This window comes from Balaenoptera musculus, chromosome 11, assembly GCF_009873245.2.
Source record: "Balaenoptera musculus isolate JJ_BM4_2016_0621 chromosome 11, mBalMus1.pri.v3, whole genome shotgun sequence".
NCBI lineage: Eukaryota > Metazoa > Chordata > Mammalia > Artiodactyla > Balaenopteridae > Balaenoptera > Balaenoptera musculus.
Window position 1 is genome coordinate 99,555,181 of NC_045795.1, and position 27,385 is coordinate 99,582,565.

General features: G+C 47.9%; 2 protein-coding genes across 2 annotated transcripts; one reads left to right on the forward strand and one right to left on the reverse strand.

Moving 5' to 3' along the window:
* Positions 1–26,214, forward strand: LOC118903843 (histone H1.8). Its single transcript, XM_036869313.1, has 5 exons — positions 1–121; positions 22,451–22,710; positions 24,409–24,769; positions 25,575–25,639; positions 25,963–26,214. Exons 1-5 carry the CDS (start codon positions 1–3, stop codon positions 26,212–26,214), a joined length of 1,059 nt encoding a protein of 352 aa, XP_036725208.1.
* On the reverse strand, positions 8,005–8,204 carry LOC118903844 (40S ribosomal protein S27-like). The gene has a single exon (XM_036869314.1). The coding sequence runs from the start codon at positions 8,161–8,163 to the stop codon at positions 8,005–8,007; it is 159 nt and encodes a 52-aa protein (XP_036725209.1). The 5' UTR covers positions 8,164–8,204.
* Positions 26,215–27,385: the final 1,171 nt, after the last annotated feature.

Below are 27,385 nucleotides of genomic sequence, written 5' to 3' on the forward strand. Positions count from 1 at the left end.
ATGGCTCCTGGGAGCGTCGCCTCCAGTGACACCTCCTCGGCCTCCTCAGCCTCCTCAGCCTCCTCAGCCTCCTCGACCTCCACACTGGGGTCGTCCAGGTCATCTGGGTCTGAAAAGCCAGGTGAGCAAAGGGAGCGGCCCCTCCCTCATCCGCGCGAGCCCGTTCCCTGGGTGTCCTGAACCCTTCCTCCCCGACCCTTCTCCTCCTCTCTCAGTCCGGCCCCAGAACCCACCCCAGGGGCAGAAGAGCTGATGCCAGAGGTAGTGGGGGCCAGGGAAGAGAGCAGGGGGGGGGGCCTCCCCAGCTGGAGCCCATTTGCTGTGGGCGAGCACTGGCAGCCCAGCTGCAGCTGCAGGGCAGCTAGTTGAAGGGGCCGGAGCAACAGCTAAGCAAGCGTTCGACGCTTGACTGGGCTTTGGATTTAGGGCTGCGTCCCAATTTTTAATCAACAAACAACGCCTCAAGGATTCTCTGGATATGGGGTCCACTGAGGCAAACAGACCCATTTCATTCCTTCCAGGTGCTCCCAGTCTGGTAGGCAAGCCTGCCTCATTATAGATGCCATTTGATAATGTGGTGTGTGCTTTAGTGGTGGGGACCCAGAGGGCTGTAGGAGCCCAGAGGAGTCGCCTAACCCCCTCTGGGAGGTCAGGGAAGGCTTCCTAGAGGAGGTGACTCTGAAGGAGGGATAAGCCTCACCCAGGGGAAGGAGGGCTGGGGCAGGGGAAGTGTTCTGAGTACTTGCAAAGACTCCTCTGGAGGAAGTGAGGGGTGCCAGCTGCCTGGGAAGCACAGGGAGAGTTGCTCAGTTTGGCTGGGGTCCAAATCTCGATGATGTTTAGGTCTTGAAGGATGAATGAACGCTGCTTGGGTGGCCAGGGCCGCCCAGGACGAGGGAACAGCATGGCACAGGCTGTGGCCTGGAGGGGAGAGCGCTGGTGGAGTGCTTGGGAGCTGCGCCGTCTTTCTGCTGGCTGGGGCAGAGCTGGGGGAACCGCGGTGATGGGGGCAGGGGCTGATCAGACTGGGCCTCCAAGGCTGAGGTCAGGTGTGTTGGCCCTTGTACTGAAGGCAATGGAGGAGAGGGTCAGAAAGGGGGAGGAGACTGTGCCCTGGGGATGGAGGCAGAGAAGACTTTGGGGAGCGGGAGGGGCTCCAGGATGTTCCCTGGGCACTTGTTTGGGTGTCTGGGTAGGTATGGGGGTGGGCACATTTGTGGAGGAGAGATGGGGGACAGGTTTTTGGGGAGCTGTGAGTTCTGTTCTGGACATCCTGGTATACAGCAGGCATCGAATAACTGTGGAATGAGAAGCTGAACCCAGTTGGAGGGCCGGGGGGAGGAAGGAGACTTGGGGGTGGCTCCCTGGGACAGGGCATGGTTTGGGGGAGACAGGGCAAGGGTTAGAGCTGTCACCCCAGGCCAGGCCCCTCCAGAAACCCTCTAACACTGCAGCTGGGAGGGCTCAGACCGCCTTAGGGCCCCTCCCCACCATGGGAGATGGGGGATGGGAAGACTGAGGCCTGGAGGGGAGAGTGAGACTCTCCTGAGGTCCCGGCTGACCTCAGGTTCTACGGATTAGCAAAACGAATATTCTCAGACACTGGGCTCCTCCTGGCCAGGAAAGAAAAGAGGTTGCATTTGATTAAGCCTCTTTACAAGTTTTGCTGAGATCTAGAGTTTTGGGATGGTGGTTTTTTTCTACTTTAAAATGCGGTTTTTAAAAAAAATATGTTTTAGCCACGTGATTCCTTTTTTGAGTCTTTAGTTTTTGCAGACTGGTCAGAAATCAACATTTCTAATCACCATGTTTAAATCAGGTTTCATATTTAAACCACTTATGTGCTTTATGGTGACTGACAACTGTTTCTCTCCTCACCCCTGGATCCTACTCTCCTTTGCAACTTAAAAAAAAAAAAAAAAAGCAGCTTATTGAGATACCTCAATAATTCACATAGCATACAATCCACCCATTTAAAGTGTACAGTGGCTTTTAGCACATTCACAGTTGTATACCCATTTCCACAGTCAATTTTAGAATATTTTCATCCCTTCTAAATGAAAATCTGTACCCATTAGCTGTCACTCCCCATCCCTGCCCACCTCCCAGCCCCTGGCAACCAGTAATCTACTTTCTGGCTCTGATTTGCCCATTCTGGACATTCCATATAAACTAACTCATACAATATATGACTTTTTGTGACTGGCTGCTTTCACTCTGCATAATGTTTTCAAGGAAGTACTTCATTCCTCCTGTTGCCTGGATGGCGTTGCATTTTATGGCTATACCACGGTTTGTTTATGCATTCATTAGTTTATGGACTTTGGGGTTGTTTCTACTTTTTGGCTGTTACAAATAATGCTGCTATGAACATTTGTGTACACATTTCGGTGTGGATCTGTATTTTCTTTTCTCTTGAGTATATAACTAGGAGTGAAATTCTTTTGTTACTTTTTATGATGAAAACTTTCAAGCAGACACAAAAGTAGACTGAATGGTACCGTGACTCCCCGCCCCCCCACCCACGCATCTGTTACCAAGCAGCCTTCTTGGCCTCCTTAATCAATAGAAATTGATCAGAGGCCAGATAAGAAATTCAGGCAAGGCTTTATTGGGCCCCCTGCTGCAGCAGGGGGAGGGAGAACAAGTAACAGTTTCCCTTGCTAGCTTGCTCACTCAGGTGGGAGGCAAACTTTTTCCTTCTATGGGGTGAGGGTAGGGGTGTGTCCAGGGATCAGGCCAGAGGGATGGCCTAGGAGGCTTGCCCACCTCTGTGGTGGTGTTGTGTGCAGGGGGCATGCCCAGTACCCTGCTTTTGCTCCTGACCCACTGCTTTTGCTCCTGGCTCTTCAGAAGAAGCAGTTGAGCTCTTTGGTCTTTTTGTATCTTGTTGTCTGTAATTTGCCCCAACTGGGCATGCACGCAGTTATTTTTAGTCCCTTATAGTTTCTTTGTATGTCATTGCTCAAGGAGACATTTGTCCAGGGGCAAGCACTGCAGCAAAGTGTCCCAGGTCCCAGCCTGTCTCATTCCCCCCTGAGGGATTCTACACCCCTTATTCTTAAAGGGTAAGGGGCCAAAGGTCTCTCCTTTTGAAATTTCTTCCTGCTAGACAGGGGCCGCAGACCCTAGCCTACCCTAGTGGTGTAGAAGTCCCTCGCTGACTATTCCAAGGACCTGTAGGGACCTGGGCCACTCTCCACTGGAATGGGTTGAATTCCTTGAGACATCATGAGTCTTTACTTGAAACTGTTGGAGGCTGGAAGACACAGACTTAACCAGAAGGTTAAACAAACAAGGGCCCTAAAGGAGAAGAACAACAATAGCCATTAAAGGGCCTAGAAAGGGAAGGAATCAGGTTAACTTTGGGAGGGCTTCCTTAACTGTTGACCAGACAGTGGAGGCGATGTCACCCCTGACAAAATTGTGAAGCTGCTCTGCCTGGGCATATATTTCCTTAATATTAAATTCTACCTGTCCTGTTGCATTGGTCCAGGTGCAGCAGGACATATTAATTATCGCACAAACTGTACTTCGTTCTGCCAGAAGGTAATCAAGAGCTAGACGATTGTCAAGAACTACATTAGCCAAAGAAACAAGAGATCTTAAGTCCCGTTAAGGCTTGTCTTGTCTGTTCCATCATATAACCAAACTGTCTAGTGAGATTTCTCAGTGTTGTTTCATGATAGGTAAAGCCTGCCCACGGAGCTGCCAGCCCTGTGGCCAGCCCTACCCCTGTTAAGATCATTTCTAGTGCTCTCTGGGCTCGCTGATGAGCTGGAGTGGTCCTGTTACAGATAAAAACCCCTCTTAGGCCTATATTCCCTAGAGTGCCCTCTCCTATGAAGTGAACATCATCAATGCATTTATACGCTATAGCTTGGTTGGAAAAGGACAGGGGCCTGGCCATAATTCCATAACATCTGATGGTTTGGGTGTCCGCAGAGGAAAAACAAACACTTCTGGGGTGCAGAACTGAATGTCTGTCTCACGGTTGTTAAGAGCGGACAGTCCTTGAAGGACATAACTCTTGTTAGTACTTAAAAAATTAGGGGATAGGGCTTCCCTGGTGGCGCAGTGGTTAAGAATCCGCCTGCCAGCGCAGGGGACCCGGGTTCGAGCCCTGGTCCCGGAGGATCCCACATGCCGCGGAGCAACTAAGCCCGTGTGCCAAAACTATGGAGCCCGCGAGCCACAACTACTGAGGCCACATGCTGCTACTGAAGCCCATGCACCTAGAGCCCGTGCTCCGCAACAAGAGAAGCCACCGCAATTAGAAGCCCGTGCACCACAACGAAGAGTAGCCCCCGCTCGCTTCAACCAGAGAAAGCCTGCGTGCAGCAACGAGGACCCAACGCAGCCCAAAATAAATAAATAAATAAATTTTAAAAAAATTAGGGGACAGCAGACCCTTATGTTGGTAATTCAGCATATAAAGCTCTACAACATTTTTTTTTTTTTTTTTTTAATTTATTTATTTATTTATTTTTGGCTGTGTTGGGTCTTCGTTTCTGTGCGAGGGCTTTCTCTAGTTGTGGCAAGCGGGGGCCACTTTTCATCGCGGTGCGCGGGCCTCTCACTATCGCGGCCTCTCTTGTTGCAGAGCACAGGCTCCAGACGCGCAGGCTCAGTAATTGTGGCTCACGGGCCCAGCTGCTCCGTGGCATGTGGGATCTTCCCAGACCAGGGCTCGAACCCGTGTCCCCTGCATTGGCAGGCGGATTCTCAACCACTGTGCCACCAGGGAAGCCCCTCTACAACATTTTTAACAAGACGCTCCTGTATGCTCCTGCTGAGTACAATAGCAAGAATGGCAAATAGGAGTCTAGTCTACTACATCATTTTACTTATCTGTTGATGGTGCCTGTCTTTGAATAGGTATCTCAGATTTTCCACTGCCTCACAGGTGTATTGTTCTTCTGTTGGAACCTGCGGGGTTTCTGGAGGTAAAAGCTTTAGTCTGGACAAATGTACCCAACTAGATATCCCTTGCAGTTTGACAGCAGTAGGGGTGGTTAAAATTATTTTATAGGGGCTCTTCCATTTTAGCAATAGTTGGTCTTTGGGGGACCCCTCTTTCCAGTTCTAAGAAGAACCTGGTCCCCGGGGTTTATTTGTGAAGGACCTGCTCCTTCCTCTGTAGTTGTAGTGGGGGCTGGCAATGCCTTGTGGGCAGAGTCCTGGATTGCCTCCTGAACTTGTCCTAGATTAATAATATATCTCAGGGCCTGGTTCACTTCCTCATCCAGTAGAATGTCAGTAGTAAGAAAAGGCCTCCCATAGGTCATTTCAGATGGGCTAAGCCTCAGACCGCTCCTGGGGCTACACGGACCCTGAGGGGTGCAATAGGAAGCAAGTTGGTCCAGGGTGCATGAGTCTCTTGGCAGAGTTTTGCTAAGGTTTTCTTTAAAGGATGGTTCATTTTCTCTACCTTCCCTGAAGACTAGGGGTGCCAAGAGGTATGTAGCTTGTAGTCTATCCCTAGGGCCATTGCGAGCCCCTGTGTGATTCTGGCTATAAAACAGGGCCTGTTATCACTGTGGAGGGACTTTGGAAGTCCAAACCGAGGAACTGCTTCTTTTAAAAGGGACTTACAGGCTTCCATAGCCTTTTCAGATCGGATGGGGAAGGCTTCAACCCATCCTGTCAAAGTATTGACAAACACCATAAGATATTTATATCCTGACCGCGGGGGCATTTGGGTGAAATCTCTCAGTCTTCCCCCCGATATGTCCCTCGGCATTGAATTGGCCTGAGTAATGAAGGGGGGATTGGATGGGCCTATGGGTTATTATGGGCACGTAAATCACAGGCAAGTGTTGCTTGTTTTACTGTTCTTTTAAGCCCCTTCCCTGAAAAAGCCTTTTGCATCAAGTCCCGTAGTGATCCCTCCCATAGTGGGTGGCACCATGTAAGCTCTTAGTGAGTTTCCATTTTGGGGCCTCAGGAATTAGAACCGTGTTCTCCTTTCTATACCGGCCTGTGCTTCTCTTCTCATAGCCCCGTTTCTCAGCATTTTCTTGTTCCTGTGGGGAATACTGGAGAAGGCTAGGGAGTTCAGGGGGCCAATCACTATGGCCATAATTTGCTCAGGCTCTTGCAATTGAGCTGCCTGTTTTGCAGTTGGATCAGCTTTTCTGTTCCTTGGCTCACAAGGGATCCATCCCTCTGATGGCCCCTGCAGCGGATTACTGTTACCTGGGTCAGGAGCTGCACTGCTTCTAAAAGAGCCAGAATCAAATCTTTATATTTTATGGGGGAATTTCTAGCGATTAACATTGCTCTTTCCAAATGGCAGCATGAGCATGTAGCACGTGGAACCCATACTTACAGTCAGTAAAAAATATTTAATTTCTTATCCTTCCCTAATTGCAAAGCTCTCATTAATGCAATTAGTTCAGCTTTCTGGGCTGATGTCTGGAGGGGCAGGGCCTTGGCTTCGATTCCGTTCATCTAGACTAACTGGCATACCCTGCCTTTTGGGTTCCCATTTCTATAAAACTGCTCCTATCAGTAAACTGTTTGACCTCAGGGCTGTCAAGAGGTTCATCTAGATCAGACCTGCTCGAGCAAGTTTGTTCTATGGTCTCTATATACTGATGCACTAAGTCTCCACTCTAGACTACTGGAAGCAGAGTTGTTGGGTTCAGGGTTTGGCACACCTTTAAGATAATGCCGGGGGTGTCCAATAGGAGGGCCTGATATCTTGTTAACCTTCCTTCAGTCAACCAATGATGTCCTTTGACTTCCAGCACAAATTGTACCTGATGAGGGGTTGACACACCTAAGTGTTGTCCCAGGGCCACTGAGTCCAGTTGTGTTGAGAAGTAAGCCACTGGTCTCTGATCCGGTCTCAGCTTTTGGGTCAGGACTCGTGGTGCTACCGCTGACCTCTCATGAATGTGTAGGGTAAGGGGCTTGTGCGAATTTGGAAGACCCAGCACTGGTGCTCTACTCACTGCAGTCTTCAGAGTCTCAAAGGCCTGCTGGTGGTCCTTATTCTGTTGAAGGGGTTCCCTTTCTTCTCCCTTTAGAGCCTCACATAGGGATTTTGCTATAAGGCTATAATTTGGAATCCACATACGACAGAACCTAGCCCTCCTGAGAAAGCCTCAGAGTTGCCTTTTTGTGGTTGGAGATAGTAATGCATTAATTGCTGTTTTTCAATCTATGGCAAGGGCTTGTGCTCCTGGGGTCAAACCCAATCCTAAATATTGAAACTGTTGCTGGTTGAAGATACTTTATAGTGGTTGAAGATACTTTATATCCCCTTCTTGCCAGAAAATTTAGGACCCTAACAGTATTTTTATCTGAATCTTATTTGGTCTCACTACTTATCAATAAATCATCAACATATTGTAGCAGAGTTCCCCTCTCAAGGCTCAATTCCCTCAGTTCCCTTGCTAACGCGTTTCCAAAAAGATGGGAGCTGTCCTGAAACCCCTGCGGAAGTACTGTCCAGGTGTATTGGGTAGCCTCCGGGGTGTCAGGGTCCGTCCATTCAAAGGCATAAAGGTATGGAGAGTCTGGGTGTAGGGGAACACAGAAAAATGCATCTGTGAGGTCCAAAACAGAGAAATACTGTGTGCTCCCTGGCACTTGGGTGCGGAGGGTGTATGGGTTTGACACCAGTGGGTGAATAGGGATGACGGCCTCATTCACTGCTCGTAAGCCTTGCACAAACCAATACTCCCTGTTAGGCTTCTGAACGGGGAGGACTGGGGTATTGCAAGGGGGCTGGCAGGGCCTAATGAGTTTGTGTTTTAGGAATTTGATGAGCAGCGGTTGGATTCCGCTCAGGGCTTCAGGCTTTAAAGGATATTGTGGGGTTTTTTTTTTCCCATAATCAAAACTTGTTTGTAAAAGTGACACCCAAATAGGAGAGCGCTGTTGTATACCTTACAAAATTAAACACAATTACGTTATCTTGGTAGATTAACTGGACTTACGGAACTGATAAGGCTCTCTGCGACAGAACACAGATTCGGGAAGCTGCCTGGGTCATCAGTGTTGCTTTCTTCTAAACGAACACCCTTCTGTGGGTCTGGCCTTTCCTCCTGTTGGCCGGCACAACACTGTTGAACAACCTACGTAAAGCACCACTGTCTGAGCACAGCTGAAAACCGTGGTAATCTTGTAGCAACCTGGACATTTTACATCCATAAAATAAGAATTTGTGCTTTGAACCAGCCGTTTCTTTTTTTTTTTTTAATTTATTTATTTTATTTATTTACTTTTGGCTGTGTTGGGTCTTCATTGCTGCGCACGGGCTTTCTCTAGCTGCAGCGAGCGGGGGCTACTCTTCGTTGTGGTATGCGGGCTTCTCATTTCTCATTGCAGGGGTGTCTCTTATTGTGGAGCATGGGCTCTAGGCGTGAGGGCTTCAGTAGTTATGGCTCGCAGGCTGTAGAACTCAGGCTCAGTAGTTGTGGCACGCGAGCTCAGTAGTTGTGGCTCACAGGCTTAGTTGCTCCGCAGCGTGTGGGATCTTCCCGGACGAGGGCTCGAACCCGTGTCCCCTGCATTGGCAGGCGGATTCTTAACCCCTGCGCCACCAGGGAAGCCCCGAGGCATTTCTTTTTATGTTTTTTCATTTCCTTTTCCAAGGAAGGATCTTGGAATCTCTAGCCAAAGGCATGTTGATCCTTTCACAAGCCCAGCCCATGCAGATCTCTAAGGCAACACCCCTAGCGAGCAGCACAAGACCAGGCGCGTGGCATCTAAAGGATATTGTCTTTTCCAGGGGTATTTTTCCCCAGGCCTTAACCGTATTTTTATTGGGGGAACAAGTTTTGTCCTTCCTGGCACCAAGGTATCTCAAACTGCAGGATCTACCGGTTCTCTAATTTCCTGGGGGATGTCTTGGGGAACATTTTGATGACCAGCAGGTGGGCCATCTGGGGCTACAAATAGGTGCATTCTCTATTTGAATTTGAATTCTTTACCTCCTTGGACTCCCCTGTCCTAAGAATATACTAGCTCCTAATTTATTTAGCAAATTTCTTCCAAGGAGGGGGACAGGGCATTCTGGCATATACAGAAAGGAGTGAATAATAATAATGGACCCAATTCCGCAGGCAAGGGGAGACCTAAATTGCCTTCCCTTTGGCTGTCCATCGACTCCCGTCACAGTACAGTCACGGTTGGAGAGGGGGCCAGCTGGCCAAGTCAGAACAGAGCAGGCAGCTCCAGTGTCTGCAAGAAATTCAGTTCTCCTACCTGCCACATCAAGGGTGACCTAAGGCTCCCCTGGAGTGATGAGGATGGATCGAGTGGGATCTGGAGCTGGGCAGGCGCTCTGGCCCCCTCAGTGCAGGAATCTCTTATCTGAGAGATTCGCAAGGAACTGGGGCGGGGCGGGGTTGCCTCTAGGGCATCCCACAGGAGGGCTTTCAGGACATTCCCCCTTCCAGTGCCCCCTTCCAACAAAAGGCACACTGGTTCTGGCCCAGGCAGCTTCTTGGCCGTCTGTCCAGCCTTCTTGACCCTTCAGGATCCCCTCGAGGTGGTGGGTGGATCAGAGCAGCCAAAAGCTGCATTTTCTTTATTAGCCTCTTATTCTTATTGGTCTCGTCCATTAAGTCTTGGTTGTTACAGACCTTGAAGGCCTCCTCTACCAAGGTTGACAGCGGGTTCTGGGGCCCGGCCTCAAGCTTTTGTAATTTTCTCCAGATATCAGGAGTAGCCTGGGTGATAAAATGCATGGCCGACAGTGTCCTCCCTTCTGTGGACTCAGAGTCTGCATTGGTGTCCTTCCTGAATGCCTCTGTCGCCCGGCTCGGGAAGACTGCCAGATTTTCATCTTTTTCCTGTGTAACCTCTCAGACCTTATCATAATTTACAGGCTTCACCATATACCCTTTCCTTCCTTCTGGTAGACAAGTAATATAATGTCTCATCCTAGCTTGGCCTGCACAATCTTCACAGTCCCAGTGTGGGTTGTGTTCTAGGACTGCATCCCCACCCACCTGATAAATTTGGTGGTGTGGATTGGTGGCCACCAGGCCATCTGCATGTTCCCTGGCCTTTCTCAGTATGCGCTCCTTTTAATCTAGGGTGCAACAGTGGGCCAGAATAACCATGATGTCCTGACAGGTGAGAGAGAATGTCAACCCCAGCCTGATAAATTCGTCCCTAAACTTGTCAGGGTTCTCTGAGAACCTGCCAAACCTCTCCTTACAGATTCGCAATGGAAAAGGCCACAGGGGTCAGGACCTGAGGGCCTAGAGGTGGGAGTATTCCCACAGGGGATTTTTGGACATAGAATAAGGTGAGAGTACTTACTTACTCCTTAAGCTAAGGTGAAAAAAAGATTTCAAAAGTAAATACAGGAACTCACAAGATCTTTTATCAAAAGCAACAAACACTCCAGGGCAATTTTGTTCTCCTAGAGAGAGAAACCAAATCCAGTCTTGCATCAGCCTACTCTTAATAAAATCCGTTTTGCTAATTAAATTTGACCCAATCTTAGAAAGTCCTGACCACATACAAAATTCTTTTTCCAATGATCCTTTTCTGCAAACCTTCTGCAACTTTGTGTAGCCATATTATACTGTCCCTTATTCTTTCCATTCAGAAATAACCAGCCCTAGGACAAAAATCACTTTTTCCTTTTAATAAAATATATTTCCATTCCTCATATCTTATTTTTTTTTAATTTATTTATTTTTTGGCTGCGTTGGGTATTCGTTGCTGCCCATGGGCTTTCTCTAGTTGCGGCGAGCGGGGGCTACTCTTCGTTGCGGTGCATGGGCTTCTAATTGCAGTGGCTTCTCTTGTTGCAGAGCACGGGCTCTAGGCACACAGGCTTCAGTAGTTGTGGCATGCAGGCTCAGTAGTTGTGGCTCGTGGGCTCTAGAGCACAGCCTCAGTAGTTGTGGCGCATGGGCTTAGTTGTTCTGCGGCATGTGGGATCTTCCCGGCCCAGGGATAGAACCCGTGTCCCCTGCATTGGCGGGCGGATTCTTAACCACTGTGCCACCAAGGAAGCCACCCTCAAACCTTCTTTTCTGAAAACACACATCCTACTTTCCTTAAGCAACCATGAGCTGTCTTTTACATTAGCATTCCTTGATTGGAATATCCCATAACATCTAGAAACATGTATCTTCCCAAAGCACAATTTCTTTCCTTAATATGGTGCAAGACATGTGTCTAATAAACCCCAACATCTTTAGTTTCCCTCTCACAAGAAGACAAAAGTAGGTAAATATAGACCTGTTTAGCAATTAATGTTCCAGTATTTCATCTTATTTGAAATAGCCTGGATACTCGGTGGATTCCTATCATTTGACTTAATTTAGTTTTAAGTTACCAAAATTTGGAGGGACTATTCTAGATGGACGTTTCCAAAACATAATTATTCCCATAGAGTTTATCAAAAAGCTCTTATCATAGTTAAATTTACTTAAAAGTTTAATCACATCAGGTCATTCTCCTTGATGACAGATTTTATAACAGAAACAATATGTACTTATTGACTTTCAGTAACCCTAGGTACAAATAAAATATACTTAATATTGATGCCTCTAAAGACAGGTCTGTATTAATTAAAGTGACAAGCTTAAGTTAGACAAGTTAATTTCTACAGAATCAGAGATCTCATAGTTTTCCCTCTTGAAATTAAAAAGGCCTCTTTTTTTCCCTCAGACTGGGGGACTACAGATGGATCAGGGAATTCTTGGAGCTCAGGCAGAATAGTTACATTGCAAAGGCAGAGGAGAGAAATGCAAGCCCCTCTCTTTTTTTTTTTTTTTTGTTGTTGTTCTTTAAAATCCCACCAAGTAACCCAAGACAGGAGTTTCAGGCGATGTGGCTGTGCGTGTTTGTACTTCAAGGCATAAATGCTCCACTGCGCTTCGGCAGAGACTTGCAGGAGCAGTTGGACAGACAAGACTACGTGATACAAAGATACCAGTGACAAAAACTTAAACACACAAACAAGAAATCTTTAGGATTAAGGAGATGAGAGTGCAGGGCTGAGAACCAAGGGACAGGTGAAGGGAAGAGGGAAAGAAAAGACTGAAAAGGAAAGAGAGAGAGAGATTGCCCTTTCAACCCGCCCCGTGTGGGTATCTATTCAGGCACCAACCTGCGTGCTTCCAGAAAGAGCCAGTGAAGGAGGGAAGACCCTATCCACTGCCCGTTCCGGTGATCAAGCCTGGAAATCAGCCGGTTGTACATCATCTGTGGGACTCTCACCCACGCATACACCAGTATATAGAAAACTGCCACTTCAGCCCATTCCCAATGGGACCTCTCTTTTTTCTTTTTTTAAACTTTTAATTTTCTATTGGAGTACTGTTGATTAACAATGTTGTGATAGGTTCAGGTGTACAGCAAGGTGATTCAGTTATACATATACATGTATCTATTCTTTTTCAAATTCTTTCCCCATTTAGGTTATCTTATAATATTGAGCAGAGTTCCCTGTGCTATGCAGTAGATACTTGTTGGCTATCCATTTTAAATATAGCAGTGTGTACATGTCAATCCCAAACTCCCTAACTATCCCTTCCCCCAACCCTTCCCCCCTGGTAACCATAAGTTCATTCTCTAAGTTTGAGTCTGTTTCTGTTTTGTAAATAAGTTCATTTGTATCATTTCTTTTAAAATTTATTTAATTAATTATTTATTTTTTGGCTGTGTTGGATCTTCGTTGCCACGCACAGGCTTTCTCTAGTTGTGGCGAGCGGGGCCACTCTTCGCGTGGGCCCCTCACTGCGGGTGGCTTCTCCTGTTGCGGAGCACGGGCTCCAGGTGCGCGGGCTTCAGTAGTTGTGGCGCCAGGGCCTAGATGCTACGCAACACACAGGATCCTCCCGGACCAGGGCTCGAACCCGTGTCCCCTGCATTGGCAGGCAGATTCCTAACCACTGCGCCACCAGGGAAGTCCAGTATCATTTCTTTTTAGATTCCGCATATAAGCAATATCATGCAATATTTCTCTTTCTCTGTCTGACTTACTTCACTCAGTATGACAATCTCTAGGTCCATGCATGTTGCTGCAAATGTCATTATTTCATTCTTTTTTTATGGCTGAGTAGTATTCCATTGTACATATGTACCACGTCTTCTTTATCCACTCCTCTGTCGACAGACACTTAGGTTGCTTCCATGTCTTGGCTATTGTAGACAGTGCTGCGATGAACACTGGGGTGCATGTATCCTTCCGGACCATGTTCTTCTCCGGATATATGCCCAGGAGTGGGACTGCAGGGTCATATGGTAGCTCTCTTTTTAATTTTTTAAGGAACCTCCATACTGTTCTCCACAGTGGCTGTACCAGTTTACATTCCCACAAAAAGTATAGGAGGGTTTCCTTCTCTCCACACCCTCTCCAGCATTTATTGTCCAACGGGACTTCTCTTGGCAGCAGGAAAATAAAGGTGAGAATATTGGGATGATCGGACTTCCAGCCACATGTTGAGGTTTGAACCTCTATCATTCTCATAAATCTCCTGTCAGGAGAGCCTGCTGGACCAGGATCTGCACTGGGTGAGGCGAGCCTCTCCCACCTCTGCTTGTCACCTGTCGAGGTGAGCTGCTGCCGGCCAGAGGGAGCAGGTCTCACAAGCTGAGAGGAGTGATGCTGTAGCTGCCCGATGTCCACTCTCTCGGAAAGATAAGACAGAAGTAGGAGAGGACAGAGAGAGAAGTAGAGAGATTTCAGGAGAGGAAAAGGGACAAAGGGAAAGCGGTGAGGGAAAAAGGACAAAGGGGAAGGGGAAAGAGTTGCCTGAATGAGGGTACTGAGGCCCCCAGGGGCCAGGAAGGCAGACTTACCAAATGTGGTGACACTGAAACAAGAGGTTCAGGTGGCCACTTGTCACCCATGGGGAAGCTGTGTTCAGTGGTCCCAGAGGTGCGTAGATCCTCTTCTGGGACGGGAAGAATTGTCCCTTTGTGGTGTCGCCACAAAGTATGTTACTGAACACGGTTCTTGGCCTCCTTATCAATAGAAATTGATCAGTGGCCAGATAAGAAATTCAGGCAAAGGGACTTGCCTGGTGGTGCAGTGGTTGAGAATCCACCTGCCAATGCAGGGGACACGGGTTCGAGCCCTGGTCCGGGAAGATACCACGTGATGTGGAGCAACTAAACCCGTGCACCACAACTACTGAGCCTGTGCTCTAGAGCCCACGAGCCACAACTGCTGAGCCCATGCGCCACAACTCCTGAGTCCCGCATGCCTAGAGCCCGTGCTCCACAAGGGAAACCACCGCAGTGGGAAGCCCACGCACCTCAGTCAAGAGTAGCCCCTGCTCGCCGTAACTAGAGAGAGCCCACGCCCAGCAGCTAAGACCCAACGCAGCCAAAAATAAATTAAAAAAAAAAAATTCAGGCAAGGCTTTATTGGGACCCTTGCTGCAGCAGGGGGGAGCGAAAACAAGTAACAGGTTCCCTTGCTCGCTTGCTGAGGGAGGGGTGCAAACTGCTTCCTCATATGGGGTGGGGTGAGGGTGTGTCCAGGGGTCGGGCCAGAGGGGTGGCTTAGGTGGTCTGCCCACCCCTTTGGTGGTGTTCTGTGCAGGGGGCATGCCCAGTACCCTGCTTTTGCTCCCAGCTCTTCAGAAGTAGCAGTTGGGTTTTTGGTTTTTCTGATTCTTGTTGCCTGTAATTTGCCCCATTGGGCATGCATGCAGTTATTTTTAGTCCCTTATAGTTTCTTTGTATGTCATTGCTTGAGGAGATGTCTGTCCAGGTGCAAGCACTGCAGCAGATGGTCCCAGGTCCCAGCCTGTCTCAGAGCTGTCACGCCAGGCCAGGCCCCTCCAGAAACCCTTTGACACTGCAGTTGGGAGGGCTCAGAGCTCCTTAGGGCCCCCTCCTCACCACAGGAGGTGGGGGAGTTTTTATTTGCGGGAGGAGAGTGAGACTCCAGAGGTCCTGACTGACCTCAGACTCTACTGATTTGCAGGCTCTGGCCCCAAAATGAATATTCTCAGACACTGGGCTTTTCCTGGCCAGGAGGCAATAGAGGTTGAATTTGATTAAGCCTCTTTACAATTTTTGCTGAGATCTAGAGTTTTCAGGTGGGTTTTTTCCCACTTTATTTTATTTTTTAAAATTTTTATTGGAGTATAGTTGATTTACAATTTTGTGTTAGTTTCAGGTGTACAGTATACACATATCCACGCTTTTTTAGATTCTTTTCCCATATAGGTCATTACAGAGTATTGAGTAGAGTTCCCTGTGCTATACAGTATGTCCTTATTAGTTATCTGCTTTATATATAGTAGTGTGTAAATGTCAATCCCAATCTCCCAATTTATCCCTCCTCCCTTTCCCCCCAGTAACTGTAAGTTTGTTTTCTACATCTGTGACTCTATTTCTATTTCGTAAATAAGTTCATTTGTACCTTGTTTTTTTTAGCTTCCACATATGAGTTATATCATATGATGTGTGTCTTTCTCTGTGTGACTTCCTTCACTTAGTATGATCATCTCTAGGTCCATCCACGTTGCTGCAAATAGCATTATTTTGTTCTTTTTCATGGCTGAGTAATATTCCATTATATATATTGTATATATGTACCACATCTTCTTTATTCATCCATCCTTCCATGGACATGTTGGTTGCTTCCATGTCTTGGCTATTGTAAATAGTGATGCAATGAACACTGGGGTGCATGTATCTTTTTGAATCATGGTTTTCTCTGGATATATGCCTGGGAGTGGGATTGCTGGATCATATGGTAGTTCTATGTTTAATTTTTTCTTTGTTTTTTTTTTTTATAAATTTATTTATTTTATTTATTTATTTTTGGCTGTGTTGGGTCTTCCTTGCTGCATGCGGGCTTTCTCTAGTTGCATCGAGTGGGGGACACGCTTCCTTCTGGTACACGGGCTTCTCACTGCGGTGGCTTCTCTTGTTGTGGAGCACAGGCTCTAGGCCTGCGGGCTTCAGTAGTTGTGGCTCGGGGGCTCCAGAGCACAGGTTCAGCAGTTGTGGTGCACGGGCTTAGTTGCTCCGTGGCATGTGGGATCTTCCCGGCCCAGGGCTCAAACCCGTGTCCCCTGCATTGGCAGGCGGATTCTTAACCACTGTGCCACCAGGGAAGCCCCCACTGTGTTTAGTTTTTTAAGGAAACTCCATACTATTTCCACAGTGGCTGTACCAATCTACGTTCCCACCCACACTGTAAGAGAGTTCCCTTTTCTCCACACCCTCTCCAGCATTTATTGTTTGTACACTTTTTGATGTTGGCCATTCTGACTGGTATGAGGTGATACCTCACTGTAGTTTTGATATGCATTTCTCTAATAATTAGTGATGTTGAGCATCTTTTCATGTGCTTTTTGGTCATGTGTATTTCTTTTGAGAAATGTCTAGTTAGATCTTCTGCCTATTTTTTTTTTTTTTTTTTTAATTCTAATCATTTTATTTTATTTATTTATTTTTTTTTTAAAAAGATTTTTTACTGATTGATTGATTGCTATATTGGGTCTTCGTTACTGTGCTAGGACTTTCTCTAGTTGCGGCAAGCGGGGGCCACTCTTCATCGTGGTGCGCGGGCCTCTCACTATCGTGGCCTCTCTTGTTGCGGAGCACAGGCTCCAGACGCGCAGGCTCAGTAGTTGTGGCTCACGGGCCCAGTTGCTCCGTGGCATGTGGGATCTTCCCAGACCAGGGCGCGAACCCGTGTCCCCTGCTTCTGCCTATTTTTTGATTGGATTACGTTGTTTGTTTTTTTTTGATATTGAACTGCATGAGCTGTTCATATGTTTTGGAGATTAATCCCTTGTCAGTCACTTCATTTGCAAATATTTTCTCCCATTTCATGGGTTGTCTTTTTGTTTTGTTTATTTTTTCTGTGCAAAAGTTTAAAGTTTAATTGGGTCTCATTTAAAAAAAAATTTATTGGAGTATAGTTGATTTACAATGTTGTGTTAGTTTCAGGTGTACAGCAAAGTGAATCAGTTATACATATACATATATCCACTCTTTTTTTTTTTTTTTTTAAGATTCTTTTCCAATATATGCCATTACAGATTGTTGAGTACAGTTCCCTGTGCTATACAGCAGGTACTTATAAGTTATTTATTTTATATATAGTAGTGTGTATATGTCAATCCCAACCTCCCAATTTATCCCTCCCCCCACTTATCCCCTGGTAACCATAAATTTGTTTTCTTTTTAAAAATTATTTATTTATTTATTTATTTATTTATTCTTGACTGTGTTGGGTCTTCGTTGCTGTGTGTGGGCTTTCTTTAGTTGCAGCGAGCGGGGGCTACTCTTTGTTGTAGTGCGCGGGCTTCTCATTGTGGTGGCATCTCTTGTTGCAGAGCATAGGCTCTAGGTGCACGGGCTTCAGTAGTTGTAGCATGTGGGCTTCAGTAGTTGTGGCTCGCGGGCTCTAGAATGCAGGCTCAGTAGTTGTGGCACACAGGCTCAGTTGCTCTGCAGCATGTGGGATATTCCTAGAACAGGGCTCAAACCCATGTCCCTTGCATTGGCAGGCAGATTCTTAACCACTGCACCACCAGGGAAGCCCCTAAATTTGTTTTCTATATCTGTGACCCTACTGTTTTATAAGCAAGTTGATTTGTACCCTTTTTTTAGATTCCACATATAAGTGATATCATATGATATTTGTCTTTCTCTGACTTCACTCAGTATGACAATCTCTAGGTCTATCCATGTTGCTGCAAATGGCATTATTTCGTTCTTTTTTATGGCTGAGTAATATTCCATTGTATATATGTAGCACATCTTTGGTTTTTTTTTTTTGTTTTTTGGCTGCAGCACACAGGATCTTAGTTCCCCGACCAGGGATTGAACCCATGCCCCCTACATTGGGAGCACAGAGTCTTAACCACTGGACTGCCAGGGAGGGCCCCACATCTTCTTTTTCCATTCCTCTGTTGATGGACATTTAGGTTGCTTCCATGTCCTCACTATTGTAAATAGTGCTGCAATGAAACTGTTTTGATTATTGTAGCTTTGTAATATAGTCTGAAGTCAGGGAGCCAGATTCCTGCAGCTCTGTTTTTCTTTCTCAAGATAGCTTTGGCTATTTGGGGTCTTTTGTGTTTCCATACAAATTGTAAAATTTTTTGTTCTAATTCTGTGAAAAATGCCATTGGTAATTTGATAGGGATTGCATTGAATCTGTAGATTGCTTTGGGTAATATAGTCATTTTCACGGTGTTGATTCTTCCAATCTAAGAACATCTGTTTGTGTCATCTTTGATTTCTTTCTTTTCTGAGTACAGGTCTTTTGCCTCCTTAGGTAAGTTTATTCCTAGGTATTTTATTCTTTTTGTTGCGATGGTAAATGGAATTGTTTCCTTAATTTCTCCTTCTAATCTTTCATTGTTAGTGTATAGGAATGGAAGAGATTTCTGTGCATTAATTTCATATCCTGCAACTTTACCAAATTCATTGATGAGCTCTAGTAGTTTTCTGGTGGCATCTTTAAGATTCTCTATGTATAGTATCATGCCATCTGCAAACAGTGACAGCTTTACTTCTTCTTTTCCAATTTGTATTCCTTTTATTTCTTTTTCTTCTCTGATTACTGTGGCTAGGACTTCCAAAATTATGTTGAATAATAGTTGTGAGGGTGGACTTCCTTGTCTTGTTCCTGATCTTAGAGGAAATGCTTTCATTTTTTCACCATTGAGATGTTTCCTGTGGGTTTGTCATATATGGCCTTTATTATGTTGAGGTAGGTTCCCTCTATGCCCACTTTCTGAAGAGTTTTTATCATAAATGGGTGTTGAATTTTGTCACAAGCTTTTTCTGCATCTATTGAGATGATCATATGGTTTTTATTCTTCAGTCTGTTGATGTGGTATATCATAGTGGTTGATTTGCAGATATAGAAGAATCCATGCATCCCTGGGATAAATCCCACTTGATCATGATGTATGATCCTTTTAACATGTTGTTGGATTCGGTTTGTAGTATTTTGTTGAGGATTTTTGTGTAAATGTTCATCAGTGATATTGGCCTGTAATTTTCATTTTTTGTGGTATCTTTGTCTGGTTTTGGCATCAGGGTGATGGTGGCCTGGTAGAATGGGAGTGTTCCTTCCTCTGCAATTTTTTTGGAAGAGTTTCAGAAGGATAGGTGTTAGCTCTTCTCTAAATGTTTGATAGAATTTGCCTGTGAAACCATCTGGTCCTGGACTTTTGTTTGTTGGAAGTTTTAAAATCACAGTTTCAATTTCAGTACTCATGATTGGTCTGTTCATATTTTCAATCTCTTCCTGGTTCAGTCTTGGAAGGTTGTACCTTTCTAAGAATTTGTCCATTTCTTCCAGGTTGTCCATTTTATTGGTGTATAGTTGCTTGTAGTAGTCTCCTTTTTCATTTCTAATTTTATTGAAAGGGGAAGCCTGTCCCTTTTTTTTCTGATGAGTCTAGTAAAGGTTTACCAGTTTTGTTTATCTTTTTAAAGAACCAGGTTTTAGTTTCATTGATCTTTTCTATTGTTTTCTTCACCTCTGTTTCATTTACTTCTGCTCTGATCTTTGATTTCTTTCCTTCTGCTAACTGGGTTTTGTTTGTTCTTCTTTCTTTAGTTGCTTTAGGTGTAAGGTTAGGTTGTTTATTTGAGATGTTTCTTGTTTCCTGAGGTAAGATTGTATTGCTATCAACTTCCCTCTTAGAACTGCTTTTGCTGCAGTCCATGGGTTTTGGATGGTCGTGTTTTTATTTTCATTTGTCTCTCTTAATTTCCTCTTTGATTTCTTCAGTGATCTATTGGTTGTTTAGTAACATATTGTTTAGCCTCCATGAGTTTGTGTTTTTTACAGGTTTTTTTTTTCCCCTGTAATTTATTTCTAATCTCATAGCGTTGTGGTCAGAAAAGATGCTTGATATGCTTTCAATTTTCTTAAATTTACTGAGGCTGGCTTTGTGGCCCAGCATGTGGTCAGTCCTGGAGAATGTTCCATGTGCACCTGAGAAGAATGTGTATTCTGCTCCTTTTGGATGGAATGTTCTATAAATATCAATTAAGTCCATCTGGTGTAAAGTGTCATTTAAGGCCTGTGTTTCCTTATTGATTTTCTGTCTGGATGATCTGTCCATTGGTGTCAGTGGGGGGTTAAAGTCCCCCACTATTATTGTGTTACTGTCAATTTCTCCCTTTATGGCTGTTAGTATTTGCTTTATATATTGAGGTGCTTGTATGTTGGGTGCATACATATTTATAATTTTTATATCTTGGATTGATCCCTTGATCATTATGGAGTGTCCTTCCTTGTCTCTTGTAACATTCTTTATTTTAAAGTTGATTTTGTCTGATATGAGTATTGCTACTCCAGCTTTCTTTGTTTTCCATTTGCATGGAATATCTTTTTCCATCCCCTCACTTTCAGTCTGTATGTGTCCCTAGGTCTGAAGTGGGTCTCTTGTAGACAGCATATAAATGGGTCTTTTTTTGTATCCATTCAGCCAGTCTATGTCTTTTGGTTGGAGCATTTAATCCATGTACATTTAAGGTAGTTATCAATACATGTGTTCCTATTTCCATTTTCTTAATTGTTTTGGATTTGTTTTTGTTGCTCTTCTTTCTTCCCTTCTTTTGTTCTCTTCTCTTGTGGTTTGATGACTATCTTTAGTGTTGTGTTTGGGTTGCTTTTCCTTTTTTGTGTGTGTATCTATTGTAGTTTTTTGGTTTGTAGTTCCCATGTGGCTTTGATATAGCAGTCTGTATATGTACAAGGTTGTTTTATTTTTTCCACTTTAAAATGTGGTTTTTTAAAAAATATATATTTTAGCCACTTGATTCCTTTTTTGAGTCTTTAGTTTTTGCAAATTGGTTGGAAATCAACATTTCTAATCACTATGTTTAAATCAGGTTTCATATTTAAACCACTTTTACATGATTTACGGTGACTGACAACTTCTCACAGTGTCACAGTGTACACATTTTTGTGTGGATATATATTTTCTTTTCTCTTGGGCATATACCTAGGAGTGAAATTCTTTTGTTACTTTTTATGATGAAAACTCTTTTTTTAAATAAATTGATTTATTTATATTTTATTTTTGGCTGTGTTGGGTCTTCATTGCTGAGCACGGGCTTTCTCTAGTTGCGGTGAGTGGAGGCTACTCTTTGTTGTGGTGCGCGGGCTTTTCATTGCAGTGGCTTCTCTTGTTGTGGAGCGTGGGCTCTGGGTGCGTGGGCTTCAGTAGTTGTGGCATGCAGACTCAGTAGTTGTGGCTCGCAGGCTCTAGAGCACAGGCTCAGTAGTTGTGGTGCATGGGTTTTGTTGTTCCGCAGCATGTGGGATCTTCCCGGACCAGGGATTGAACCTGCGTCACCTGCATTGGCAGGCGGATTCTTAACCACTGCGCCACCAGGGAAGTCCCATGATGAAAACTTTTAAACGGACACAAAAGTAGACTGAATGGTACAGTGACCTGCGCCCCTACCCCATGCACCCATCACCCAACTTCAACAGCTAACAGCTTGTGGCTACCCTTGTTTCACCTACTGCATTATTTCAAAGTAAATGCCAGACTTATCATTTCATCTGTAAACAGTTCAGTATTTATCGTTATTTATTTATTTATTTATTTATTTGGCTGCACCGGGTCTTAGTTGTGGCAGGCAGGCTCCTTTGTTGCAACTCACCAGCTCCCTAGTTGCGGCACGTGGGCTCCTTAGTTGTGGCATGCAAACTCTTTGTTGTGGCATGTATATGGAATCTAGTTCCCTGACCAAGGATCAAACCCAGGCCTCCTATACTGGGAGCAAGGAGTCTTATCGACTGTGCCACCAGGGAAGTCCCAGTTCAGTATTTATCTTTAAAAGATAAGAACCTCTTAAAATAATTACAATACCATCAGCACACTGGAAACAGTATCATCCTTAATATCATGAAATATTCTAGTGTTCACATTTGTCTAGTTGCCTTTTTTTTTTTTTTCCAGTTGGCTTGTTCAAATCATGTTCTGAGTCTGAGCAAGGCCCCCATGTTGCATTTGGTTAAAGGGATTCTTAGGATCTTTCCTCTCTGGGGCCCTTCCCACGTTTTCTTTTCCTCCTTGCTTATTTGTAGGAGAAACCAGACCGTGTGTTCTGCAGTTCCTCACAGTCTGGGTTTTACTGATTTCATGCCCGTGGCCCTTGCATTTCCTGTAAACTGGTAGTTAGAGCTAGACAACTGACCTGGTGTAGGTTTGTTTAAGGACCCTTTAATGCTTTTAATGAGCCTTTGTGGAGGGCTGGTGTGTGCCCAGCCCCACGGCGGGCACCGGGAGACCCCGGGTGGCCAAGCAGTGCCCCCCGCCTCTGCTCCCAGGCCAGGGGGCAGTGGCACTGACCTGGGGTGGGGGTGAGGGGTGTGTACTTGATCCCCCGGCCGCTTGCTCACCCACAGTGGGGCCTGGCCAGCGCCTAGTGGGTGCTCCACTAGGCGTGTTTGTCGTCAACGGGGCCTGAGGGAGGTCTGGGCCCCGGGTGATGTCCTGCTGTCTGTCCGTAGGCCTGAGCCGGAGCGGCGTCCAAGAGCCCCGCCGCCACCCTCCGGTGCTGCGCATGGTGCTGGAGGCGCTGCAGGCGGGGGAGCAGCGCCGGGGTACCTCGGTGGCAGCCATCAAGGTTTACATCCTGCAGAAGTACCCGACGGTGGACGTCCTCCGGCTCAAGTACCTGCTGAAGCAGGCCTTGGCCACAGGCATGCACCGTGGCCTCCTCGTCAGGCCCGTCAACTCCAAGGCCCGGGGAGCCACTGGCAGCTTCAAAGTCAGTCGCTGGGAGTGGGGTGGGGGGTGGCGAGAGGCCCCAGGGTGCGGGTGGATTTGCCCGAGGGCTTGAACCCCAATTCCAGCTCTTTCTTCCCAGCCTCTGGGTGCTGGTCCCCTGCCCTGTTCCCTCTCTCCTTCCGTCTCTTCTCGTTCTTCCTCTGTCTTTGCCAAGACCCCCCCTCCTCTCCCCGGGAAAGCTGAGCACCCACACGGCCCCGGTCACCCTGCTGCATCCGCCTCCATCCCTGTTGGGTGTGTGGCGTGACCAGAGACCGTCTCAGCTGTTTTACTTCTGGGTCCTGGGCGCCCATGACCCCTTCCTGGAATTCCTTACCATGGGTGGCACAGACCCAACCTTGGCCTCTACGGGGTCACAGAAATGGGGTTTGCTCCCCGTGCTGTCTGGCTCCAGACCTGAGGTCTCCAGACCAGGGCTGACGCCTCCCTGAGCCACTACATCCTCCTCTTTCAAAAGGGAGGGTCACCCAGAGCTAAGGGCAAACTTGGCCACAGAATTAAGCCCCAGCATCGTGACTGCCAGCTGCCGCCAGGGAAATCTCAGGGACACAGACATGGGGTCTGTCTTGTCACTGCTGTGCCCCAGCAAGTAGCAGTTCCTCTGACAGTCTCCATGGAACACGGTGGAACGTTCTCAACCTCCACGTTCCAATCCCTGTGGGAGTAGGGTGGCTGAGCACAGGGAATGCCCCCTCCTGGAACTCTGGGTGTGTGGGTCAGAGCTTGGACACCAGCCATGGCAAGGCCAGGGGCACAGGGTGGGGTGAAGGGGAGCAAGAGAGGGCACTGGGAGTGTGTGTGACTGGGAGGCAGTCAGGAAAGTGGGCCAAGGGGCTGGGAGGCAGGGAAGGGGGTCTTGGGTACCACGGAGTCAGGAATGTGTGTGTGCAGAGAGTGGGGGCTGTTTCTGGTCTTGGTGGGTAACGGGGAGCCGTGAGGGTCCAGGGACGCTGGGGAGCAGCGTCATTATCTGCGCTCTAGAGGGGCAGGGACCACCTGCTCGCCAGGGACGCTTGCATCCTCCTGCTGCTCTCACCCTCCCTGATGGCCCCATTGTAAAGATGGGGAGACTGAGGCCAGAGGGGGAGGAGAAGACTTGGGCGAGTCGCACTTGCGCTGGGGTTGAGGCCCCAGGAAGCCATGAACTCTCAGCCGTCTGACCTCCATGTCCGTGTCCAGCTACACAGAAGCAAAGCGGCAGGGAGACTTGGGGACGCGGTGGTGTGAGGCGGGAAGGCGGGGAGTCCGAGCCACAGTCCATGGGATGGTGTTGGGGGGTCAAAGGAGATTGTAGGTTAGCATCTCAGAGATACCGTTAGGGCTCAGTGTGCATGACGTGCTCCCAGAAGCCTGGCTCTGAGGCTTCCAGGTGCAGGGGTGGGAGGCGCGTGCCCGCCACCTGTGCAGGGAGGGTAGGAGAAGCTTGGGTGAGTTTTGGAGACTCGGGTTCCTTAGCTCCTAAATGGCAGCACCCTTTCTCACAGTGCATGAATGGGTGGAATGCATTACCGGCAGCCGGCATTTAGGAGGTGGTTTTGCGTCCTCTCTGCAAGCCCTTGGCCGCCTTCTTCTCCCCCTCCTTTGGGATGGGGTCTTCTCTGAGCCTCATGTAGGGTATAAGGGCGTGAGACATCCAGAACCGCTGCTCTCAATCCCACCCCGTTCTCTCCTCCTCCAGTTAGTTTCCAAAGACAAAAGGAAAATCCAGCCCAGGAAGACGTCCACCATGACGGCCCCCAGGAGGCCTGGTCAAGCTGAGGGAAAGGACCCCAAGAAACCAAGTGAGTCAAAGAAGAACCCACCCAACCCAGGCGAGGTGAAAAAAGGATCCAGGAAGCCGGGAGAGGGGAGGACAGCTACCCCCAAACCAGGTGCAGCCAAGAAGGCCCCCAAGAAAGGCCAGCAGAACAAGGACCAAGAGGCAAGACTGGGTGAGGCCAAGAAGTCCTCCCAACAGCCAGACAAGGCCACACAGGCCCCTCCCATTGCCAGTGGGCCCGGCGGGAAGTCAGAGGTCAAAGGTGGAAGGAGCAGCCAAGGTATGGATGTGAATGGGGTGAGAGGAGGGCATGGGAGGGGGTTTCTGGCAGCCACTGGACATGAGTTGGGATGGAGGGGCCAGCTCTGGGGAGGAGGGGTTTCCTAGCCAATGTGCCCTGAGCACTTGGCTTGACTCAGAGAGACAGAGAATGCATGGTAGCTTGTGGGGGTGGGTATGGGGAAGAAGAGCGCAGAGAGAGAAGGAGGGATCATCTCTGAGAGGGGTCAGGGGAGGCTTCCTGGAGGAGGTGTCCCAGGCAGAACAGCTTGTGCAAAGACCTGGGAGCATGAAGAAGGTGGAAGAAGTACAAATAGTTGTCTCTGTGTGTACCGGGGGAGGGGGAAGGGGAGCTTGTGAAGGGCAGCAGGAGGCTGGACTTTATCTGGAGGACGATGAGGAGCCACAGAAAGACTCTGAACAGGGGACAGCTAGGGTCCAAGGTGTTTTTAAAAATGTATCCTGGCCTCCATGTGGAAGATGGGTTAAAGGCTAGAGGCAGATACACCTGTCAGGGGCCTTTGGTATGGGCAGGCGTCGAGCTGTGAACGGAGTGGGGGATGGTCATCCACCGTCCAGTTAATCCTCCAACTGTGTGTGGGAGAGAGGCTGCTACCTTCAGTTGGCAGACTAGGGCACCCAGGCTCAGAGAGGCTAAACTACTTGCTCCAGGTCACACAGCCTGCAAGTGTCAGAGTGAGGACTGGGCCCTGGGCAGGACGAGGGCCGTGGGACCCCTGAAGCTTCCTGCCCAGCAGCAGCTCCTCCTGAAAGGGGTCTTTCTCACATGCCATCCCCTCTTCCAGCAGATACCAAGGCCCACAGGAAAACAAAGCCTGGGAGTCAGAGTTCCAAACCCACGGTCACCAAGGTAGGTGCCTGGGTGACTTCCTGCTCCGGGTCTCCAGCGACCAGAGCTCAGGCATCCCCACCCAGCCCCAGAGGGGTCAGCTGAGGAAGGGGGCAACTTATTTTCCTGCAAAGTACAGAGCACTTTCCTCTCCTCCCTGGCCCTTCAGTGCCCTGAGGATCACCATCCCCATTTTATAGATAAGAGGCTGAGACTTAGAGAGGTGAGGTCACTTGTCAAAAGTGACCCAGAGCTGGGATTTCAACCCTAAGTTCGTGGGCTCTGAGCTGTGCACCCAGCCCTGCCCAGCTCTGTCACCTTGCTCCTGGTTTGCTTTCTTATAGGGCGAGAATGGTGCTGCTTCCCCAGCCAAAAAGAAGATGGGGAGCAAGGTCCCTAAAAAGGCTGCTGCCCAGGGGGCCGGGGAGGGGCCTAAAGCCAAGGCCCCTGTTCCTCCCAAGGGCAGTGGGTCCAAGATGGAGCCTGTACCACTGGCCAGGAAGGCAGAGGCCCCTAAAGGCCCGAGAAAGCCTGGCATTCCCACCAAGTCCTCATCGTCCAAAGCGGCCAGTAAGAAGGCAGAAGCTGAGAGCTAGAGGCGGGGTGGAGAGAGACTGAGATTCTACTTTTTTATTCCCCTAAAAACTATCACTCTATTTCACTGTAACCTATTTATCAATAAAGACTTTTTCCCCCACAAATTGGTGTGGAAGGAGGCTGAGGTCTAAGGATTTGGCTATCCAGGGCTAGGACCCAGACAGAAGCTTCTGCCCTGGGGAGATGCAGACCCCTGCAGGGATCCAAAGGCACGTAGGCACCTGTGGAGGCACTGGAAAGGTGTTTAATCCAGCCTGAGATCTGGGACTGCTTCCTGGAGGGGGCAGCTTTTGGTCTTAAAGGATAAGTAGGAATTGCCAGATAGATGAGGGGAAGGGCATTGCAGGCAGACGGCCCAGCATGTGGGGTGGAGCCGGAAGGAAGGGGATTTGTGGTTTTGAGAGGAGCACAGGTGGGGGAGGGGTGGCATGAGCCCCTGGGCTGTGGAGTTGGGGCAGGAAGGTGTGGAAGGGTAGACTAAGGAAGGCAGACATTGTCTTGGGGGCAGTGGGGAGCCAGGGTGGGTTATAGGCAGGGAAGAGACCGACGTGGTGTGTGTTGAGAAGGAGCCCTGTGGCTGCGGAGAGGAGGGGTTAGAGGAGCTGAGAGGAGGTGCGGACCGTTCGACTAGGCACTGAGCAGGGCTGTGGGCCCCTCGGGAATCCTCAGAAGGAAGAGAAAGCGCGAAGGCCGTGGGGTGGGAATGCGCTTGACAGGCATGCGGAGCTGCAGCGAGGCCCGTGTGGCTAAAGCCCAGCTGGAGACAGAGGTGAGGTCTGGGGTGTTTTAAAAACGTATGTGACACTCTTCCCATGGAGAGCTGGAGTCTGTGCCCCTGCCCCTTGAACCTGGGCTCTTTGATTGCTTGACCAATAGACTACAGTGGAATTCACATTAGGACAGTTGCTGGGCTCAGGCCTTAAGAGACTGGCAGCTTCTACTTCCTGTGTGTGGGTTGTTTCTTCTTGTTGTTTTTTCGTTTTTTAATAGTTGCTCTTAGAACTCAGCCACCATGCTGTGGGGAAGCCCAAACAGCCGGTGGAGAAGAATTGAGGCACCCCGGTTGTCAGCCCCAGCTGGGCTCCCTGACCAGCCAGCACCAATTTGCCAGCCATGGGAGTGCACCATCTTGGAAATGGATCGCCTATCCCAGTTGAGCGGCCCCCCTGA